The following is an 8,396-nucleotide window of genomic DNA, read 5'->3' on the forward strand; positions in this document are numbered from 1 at the left end:
TCCGCACTGATTTCACATGTACGGTTTCTCTCCAGTGTGGATCCTCTTGTGTGATTTCAGATGTGACGACTGTCTGAATCTCTTGTCACAGTGTGAACACTGATAATGTTTCACTCTAGTGTGGATGTTCTTGTGATTCTTGAGGTCCGATGAGCGTGCAAAACTCTTCCCACATTGATCACAAGCGAATGGTTTCTATCCAGTATGAACTCTTGTGTGTGTCATAAGGTGTCCTTTCGTTGTGAAACTTTTCCCGCATTTATCACATGCATGCTGTTTCTCTCTAGTGTGGATCCTCTCATGTGTTTTCAGATTTGATGACCAACTGAATCTCTTGTCACAGTGTGAACACTGATAAGGTTTCTCTCCAGTGTGGACGTTCATGTGGTTCTTAAGGTCCGACGAGCGTCCATAACTCTGTCCACATTGATCACAAGTGAATGGTTTCTCTCCAGTATGAACTCTTGTGTGTGTCATAAGGTGTCCTTTCATTGTGAAACTCTTCCCGCATTGATCACAAGCGAATGGTTTCTCTCCAGTATGAACTCTTGTGTGTGTCATAAGGTGTCCTTTCGCTGTGAAACTCTTCCCGCATTGATCACATGCATGCTGTTTCTCTCCAGTGTGGATCCTCTCATGTGATTTCAGATTTGAGGACCAACTGAATCTCTTGTCACAGTGTGAACACTGATAAGGTTTCTCTCCAGTGTGAATGTTCGTGTGATTCTTAAGGTCAGATGAGCGTGCAAAACTCTTCCCACATTGATCACAATTGAATGGTTTCTCTCCAGTATGAACTCTTGTGTGTGTCATAAGGAGTCCTTTCTTTGTGAAACTTTTCCCGTATTTATCACATGCATGCTGTTTCTCTCCGGTGTGGAGCCTCTCATGTGTTTTCAGATATGATGACTGTCTGAATCTCTTGTCACAGTGTGAACACTGATAAGGTTTCTCTCCAGTGTGAACGCTCATGTGGTTCTTAAGGTCCGACGAGCGTGCATAACTCTGTCCACATTGATCACAAGTGAATGGTTTCTCTCCAGTATGAACTCTTGTGTGTGTCATAAGGTGTCCTTTCGTTGTGCAACTCTTCCCGCATTGATCACAATCGAATGGTTTCTCTCCAGTATGAACTCTTGTGTGTGTCATAAGGTGTCCTTTCGTTGTGAAACTCTTCCCGCATTGATCACAAGCGAATGGTTTCTCTCCAGTATGAATTCTTGTGTGTGTCATAAGGTGTGCTTTCGTTGTGAAACTCTTCCCGCATTGATCACATGCATGCTGTTTCTCTCCGGTGTGGATCCTCTCATGTGCTTTCAGATTTGAGGACAAACTGAATCTCTTGTCACAGTGTGAACACTGATAAGGTTTCTCTCCAGTGTGAACGCTCATGTGGTTCTTAAGGTCCGACGAGCGTGCAAAACTCTTCCCACATTGATCACAAGTGAATGGTTTCTCTCCAGTATGAACTCTTGTGTGTGTCATAAGGAGTCCTTTCGTTGTGAAACTCTTCCCACATTGATCACAAGTGAATGGTTTCTCTCCAGTATGAACTCTCATGTGATGCTCAAGACTTGTTTTGCATGTGAAACTCTTTCCACAGTGGGTGCAGGTCAAAGATGTCGTGGTTGTTCTTTTCTCTATTTTCTTCTGTTTGAAAATCAGAGAAATTTCTCCAGTTTTCGTATGATTTTCCCCCACAAATTCACTCATTTCTTCAGTCTCGTCATCTTCTTCTTTCATCAACACTGAAATAAATTTTTGAACTGTTATTTTTAGTAACTCATTAAACACACACACACAGAACTGTGAAAGAACATAAAAAAATAACCATGACATGATAGTGGAAATAGGGCTGGATGATGACCTAAAATCAAAACCTCAATTAAGATTATTGAATGGTTATTTTATTTTTAATTATATTTTTTACATTCATTTATTTATTGCCCTCATAAATCATAAGGTTCATACTGTAAATATTCTTGACTATTAAATGAATGATTTTAAAGTTCATGTCTTGTCTTGTGATTTTTAAATATTTGAAGAAAACATAGGGTCTGCACTCAGTTTGTAACATTCCTTTTATACAGTATTTTAGAGTAAACCGTAGAGATGCAAAAATAAAACACAGTCCAGTACACTTTTGTTAAAATGAACCATTATATGTGACCCTGGACCACAAAACCAGTCTTAAGTCGCTGGGGTATATTTGTAGAAATAGCCCAAAATACATTGTATGGGTCAAAATTATTGATTTTTCTTTTATGCCAAAAATCATTAGGAAATTAAGATCATGTTCCATGAAGATTTTTTTGTAGAATTCCTACTGTAAATATATCAAAATGTAATTTTTGATTAGTTATATGCATTAAGAACTTAATTTGGACAACTTTAAAGGTGATTTTCTCAATATTTAGATTTATTTGCACCCTCAGATTCCAGATTTTCAAATAGATGTATCTCAGCCAAATATCGCCATTTCCTAACAAACCATACATTAACAGTAAGCTTATTTATTAAGCTTTCATATGATGTATACATCTCAGTTTTGTCAAATTTACAAGTATGACTGGTTTTGTGGTCCAGGGTCACATATAATAATGGAAATGGGGTACAGCGTACAGTGCTTGTGATGTGAATTTCATCATCATCTTTATATATATTATCATATTATATAAGACATTTTTTTACTTTAAGGACTGTAAAACTTTTTATGGATCTGCAGGCTTAATGTACTACAAACTCATTTAAAAAGAATTAAGAATAAACACCAACCTCCTTGTTCCTCGTGTTTTATTCTCCAGGTTTCTGGTTCCTCATGTTTTATTCTGCAGGTTTCTGATTCCTCCTGTTTTATTATCCAGGTTTCTGGTTCCTCGTGTTTTATTATCCAGGTTTCTGGTTCCTCGTGTTTTATTCTGCAAGTTTCTGGTTCCACATGCTTTATTCTGCAAGTTTCTGGTTCCTCCTGTTTTATTCTCCAGGTTTCTGATTCCTCCTGTTTTATTCTCCAGGTTTCTGGTTCCTCGTGTTTTATTATCCAGGTTTCTGGTTCCTCGTGTTTTATTCTGCAAGTTTCTGGTTCCACATGCTTTATTCTGCAAGTTTCTGGTTCCTCCTGTTTTATTCTCCAGGTTTCTGGTTCCTCCTGTTTTATTCTGCAGGTTTCTGGTTCCTCCTGTTTTATTCTGCAGGTTTCTGGTTCCTCCTGTTTTATTCTGCAGGTTTCTGGTTCCTCATGGTTTATTCTGCAGGTTTCTGGTTCCTCCTGTTTTATTCTCCAGGTTTCTGGTTCCTCCTGTTTTATTCTCCAGGTTTCTGGTTCCTCCTGTTTTATTCTGCAGGTTTCTGGTTCCTCATGGTTTATTCTGCAGGTTTCTGGTTCCTCCTGTTTTATTCTCCAGGTTTCTGGTTCCTCCTGTTTTATTCTCCAGGTTTCTGGTTCCTCCTGTTTTATTCTCCAGGTTTCTGGTTCCTCCTGTTTTATTCTCCAGGTTTCTGGTTCCTCATGGTTTATTCTCCAGGTTTCTGGTTCCTCCTGTTTTATTCTGCAGGTTTCTGGTTCCTCCTGTTTTATTCTGCAGGTTTCTGGTTCCTCCTGTTTTATTCTCCAGGGTTCTTGTTCAAACACCATGTTCACAGCAGCAGATCTTATTTCAGCTGATACTCCTCCAGATAGTCCTGCTTGCTTCAAATCTTAGTCACGACTGTGAGGATGAGAATATTTCAGGTATTTACTGACGTGAATCAAAAACTGAATTTTTCTATAAACAGAAAATTACATTTCTAACTGTTTGTATCAAGCCAGCGTTACAAAGAACAGCAGCATACGCGGGGAAACTGAACTTCTTCCTCTGAGGTGTAATGGCGTTTGGAAAACAAACGTATGTGTTTTAGCGCCACCCGCTGGACTGGAGAGTAAAGAAAAGGAGAAATATCACAGGGAATATTTTGTGCGTCTGCAAGGTTTGATTTGTTTACTTAAAAATGGGGATCTGCACAAATAAGTTAAAATAACTTAATTACAGACTCAACAGTATTCTTGAGTGATGATTAGAGGAGAGAGATAAGGGAATTTATTAGTCAAACATTTAATTGATAATTACACAAAGTTGCAGCATGTAAATATAGAAAAACCAACATCAATAAAAACATGATGCTAAGTGAAAAACAGCATATCTACCTGGAACTTAAACAGATCCAATTGATATTGCATTTTGCATTGTCTAACATCAGATTATGTGGTGAAGAGAATGACTAAGGGGATATTGCTTTATATCCCATTCCCCATCCTTTTTACAAGAATCTGTGAGACTCAATTCAGAGCCATACGTTATTTTTATTTGGTGCTGAAGAAATGTACAATCCGGGTGCTATAATCTTACATTAGTGGACAGAGTTAATCCTGTTAATCTTACATATGATTGTTGATGTGCTCCGACAATTATTTATTAATTAAACAATAGATAAAACAATATATGTTTTTCATAATAATGATTAGGCCTCCAAACAGATAATTTCCAGACTGCATATACTACCTTGCTAAATAGACTGAATAAAATGCTGAATAGACGCAATCACAAAAATTTGCAATGGTTTTAAATTATAACAGGACTATTGGAAATTGTTCACCTTCTAATGGTGGCTTGTTAAAACCACTAAATCCTAATGGAATATGTCCCAAAACACTAAAGGTAAGGTAAAGTAATACATTTTTGGGTCCTTCCAAACTAACGTTCCCAGAATGTTCCCTACAGGTTATTTATTTATTTATTTATTTTATTACCTAAAATTATATTACCTTAAAAAGTCCTCTAACCCAAAGATAATATTACGGGAATGTTCACACAACACTCTGAGAACATTCCCTAAACATTCCCCTAACCAAAAGACAACATTACAGGAATGTTAACACAACACTCTGAGAATGTTCCCGGAACATTCCCAGTACGTTCCCAGAAAATTTCCCTAACCTAAAGAGAATAGAATATTACAGTAATGTTCCCACAACACTCTGAGAACTTTCCTAGAACATTCTCCTAACCTAAAGAGAACATTACTGGGATCTTCCCACAACACTCTGAGAATGTTCCCGGAATGCTCCCAGTAGGTTCCCAGAACATTCCTCTAACCTTAAGGGAACATTCTATTTATGTTAAGAAAACTTTCCAGGCTAACCAATAGGGAAACTTCTGGGAACTAAAAACTATCGTTCCCAAACCGTTCTGGGAAGCAAAAATTGTTAGCTGGACTGGACTCAGATTTCATGTATCACATAAAGACAGTGAAGAGAGAAAGGAAAGACATTGGTGAAATAGTTTTGAAATTAAATACAAAAGTGCCTCTTTTAAAAAGTATTTATCATTTGAAAGGCCAGTTGACTGTTGCCATTTATCTAAATGGTGATTCTGGAAGCTCATTTGAAGTTTTGAATCCCTGATATACAACAGTTAAACAACTAAAGTTCTATTCAGTTTGATTTTGTGAACAGGCTTATCCAAGTACTTCCAAGGAACCGACTCAAAACAACGATTTGTTCAAGAACCAAAAATCACTAACCAAAACAGGAGAAGAAAACCTAAAGCAGGCACATAAACATTGTACGCTGTTTTCAAGCCCAACACAACAGAAAAGCTAGTAAAGGTAGTAAAGCTAATAGGCTCAGCAGCTACTGATTTATGAACACAAGTATGTAGCAAAGACTATAGAATACCCAAGACGTTTCACTCGTATAGTTCTGAATGGGGGAAAATGCAGTGCTCATTATAGCTGCGAAGCCCTGCCTTCTTGATAAAAGAGCCAAAGGTTGATTAGTAAAGTCACTGCTGCTGCCATTAGAAGTCGGGGTTGCCCACTGGCTGATCTAGCCTGAAAAAGAAGCGTTTTGCTATTGGAGCACAAGGAACCATATTTACAAGGCAGTTCTTGACGGATTTATTTGGTGATTTAAAAACATTAAATATAAGTGTTAGCCTGGCAAGAACACAAGGTGTCCTCTTCCCGCACTGATCACATGTGAATGGTTTCTCTGTGAATCCTCTCATGTATTTTCAGGGTTCCTGACAGAGTAAATCTCTTGTCGCAGTGTGAACACTTGAACAGTTTCTCTCCAGTGTGAATCCTTTGGTGCAGTTTTAATTGTCCAGCTGTTGTAAATGTCTTTTCACACTCAAAGCACATGAAGTTTTCTGTTTTTTCTGATGTATTTTCAAACTTTTTAGTAAGGAAAAACTCTTTCCACACAAATGACATAAATCCGGCATCTCCTTTGTATGAACACTCAGGTGTGCGCTCAGGGATGAAGCCCAACGAAATGTTTTGCTGCACTGATCACATGGGTACATTTTCTCTCCAGTGTGGATGTTCATGTGCTCCTTCAGTTTTGATGAATGTGAGAAACTCCTCCCACATTGATCACAAGTGAACGGTTTCTCTCCAGTGTGAACTCTCATGTGAACATCAACACCATATTTGCATGTGAAACTCTTTCCACACTGAGTGGAAAGATCTCTTCTTTTCTTTAAATCTTTCTGTTTGGTTTGAGAGCAACTCAAAGGTTCTCCAGGTTTTGACATGATTCTTCTCCTCAACTTGACTTGATTCTTCATTCTCCTCTTTTTCTTTAATCAACTCTGAAATAAAAGTTTTTAAAAAATCAGTAACTTGTAAAAAGCTGTTAAAGCAGCACCAATAATTCCTACAGATGATGGCACCAGAAACATTTGTGGCTGTTGTTAGGGATATCAAAATTAAAGATAATTTAATCATAAAATAACAACAGTTATGCATTAATAAGTGCAGTTACTAATAGTTGTACATGTTTATTTCTTGAAAATACACATTTGACCGTAAAGCACTGAGCTTGAGATGAGAAGCATACTACATTTACTTTTATTACCATCGGTAAAATGCCAAATCGAATTTTTATATAGAAAATGAATATATTCAACTCTTACTAAATGCACAATTATTTTTCGATAGTATTACAGAATACAGAATTGAAAGACAACTTCAGTGATTGTAACTGATTATCGACTCAAAAAATTGTGTTTTGAGACACTTCTTACAGCATATACAAAAATAGGTCAAAATTTGACCAAATTTGATTTCTTGATGGTTCGATACTTTACAATTGCAAAATATAAAGAGAAAAAGAAATGTCTGATCATATTTAAACTGGATGATTTGTAGAGCTTTAAAGTGCTGAGAATAGTTATTGAAAGTCACAGAAATGTACTTGATTTTTCTTCTCTCAATAGTTTGTACAAACCCTGAAATTAATTATGCAATGACATTTGACTATTTCTACCACAACAAAGTGGTTATAGCTAGCATTACTGCTTTGGGTTTTTCCATGCACCTCAGGTAAACAAAGCAGAAAGAAGTGTAAGACCAATGCTGCATCTTGTAAAAAGAGGCCTAAAAGGTGTCCATTAAAATTTGAGTAGCCAAACTGGTTTGTCAGTGAGGAAGTTTAATTCAACCCTTTCACAAAAGGTGTTCATATAACCACAGTGGGTTATGACTAAAATGTAACAGTTCAGAGAGAAACTGATGCATGCTGCATATTAGATTTGTGCCGCTCTTAAAAGCACAGACATGCTGCCTTTAGTTCAGTCTAAAATTTGATTTCTGTCATTGTTTACTCACTGACATGATATTTTAAAGAATGCGGGAAACCAAACAGCAGCTGGTCCACATTTGATAGTAGGAAAAAGTACTATGGATGGGCATGTCTAAACCCCCTCAGAGGGTTAAAGCTGTGTGAGCCTACCACAAACAGTCATAAATATAAATAAAGAATAAACACCAACCATCTTGTTCCTCATCTTCTATTCTCCGCTGGTTAAAATCATGAAACACACACCAGCTGTTCTGCGCCCAGTTTAAGAGTATTTAACTTGCGTAACTTGTTGCGTAACTGCCATCTAGTGGACATTTTAAGACACTGAACACTACTTTTTTTGGGACAATCCTCATCAAGCCTTGCTTTTAAGGGGTTTTGAATAACAATATCTGTGCGTTTATTTCTCTGCTTGCTTTGGGTGACATGTATGTTTGACATGTTGACATTATTAAATGTGTATGTAAACTAGTGAAGTTGTTGTCAGAAATCCTGTCCAAGAGCTTAAGTTTATTATTCCGGATATGTTCTGATTTTAGACAGCACCGCAGCAATTAATGATTGATTACTGGGCAAACCTCCAGGGGCATAAAGATGAACACATTACAAAAGTGGTTTTAAAAAATTGTTGGGAACAAAATGTAAGATTTGAAAAGAAAAAATTACAAGATGTAAGAAAAAGTTTTGGGTGGTGTAGTAAAATCTATGCAGAAGAATTACAGGTAAATAATATCAAGATGAGTCCAACAGTTGTTATTCAGGATTATGAACC

At 37.0% G+C, this 8,396-nt stretch overlaps 1 protein-coding gene across 1 annotated transcript; it reads right to left on the reverse strand.

Annotated features, from left to right (window-relative positions):
- Positions 1 to 194: 194 nt before the first annotated feature.
- Positions 195 to 1,665, reverse strand: LOC141330027 (uncharacterized). The gene is made up of 2 exons (XM_073835498.1): positions 744 to 1,665; positions 195 to 575 (listed from the first exon to the last, which is right to left on the reverse strand). The coding sequence occupies exons 1-2, from the start codon at positions 1,558 to 1,560 to the stop codon at positions 196 to 198; spliced, it is 1,197 nt and encodes a 398-aa protein (XP_073691599.1). The 5' UTR covers positions 1,561 to 1,665; the 3' UTR covers position 195.
- Between the last annotated feature and the right edge of the window lie 6,731 nt (positions 1,666 to 8,396).

The sequence above is a fragment of the Garra rufa genome, chromosome 1 (genome assembly GCF_049309525.1).
Source record: "Garra rufa chromosome 1, GarRuf1.0, whole genome shotgun sequence".
Classification (NCBI taxonomy): Eukaryota; Metazoa; Chordata; class Actinopteri; order Cypriniformes; family Cyprinidae; genus Garra; species Garra rufa.

What these genes read in the sequence shown, in the direction of transcription:
- LOC141330027 (XM_073835498.1), bottom strand. Translation starts at nt 1,560, where the DNA reads ATGAGAGTTCATACTGGAGAGAAACCATTCACTTGTGATCAATGTGGG. An exon ending in ATGTGGGAAGAGTTTTGCAC is followed by an intron (nt 576 to 743) that starts GCTCATCTGACC and finishes AGAGTTTCACAG; the next exon opens with CGAAAGGACACCTTATGACA.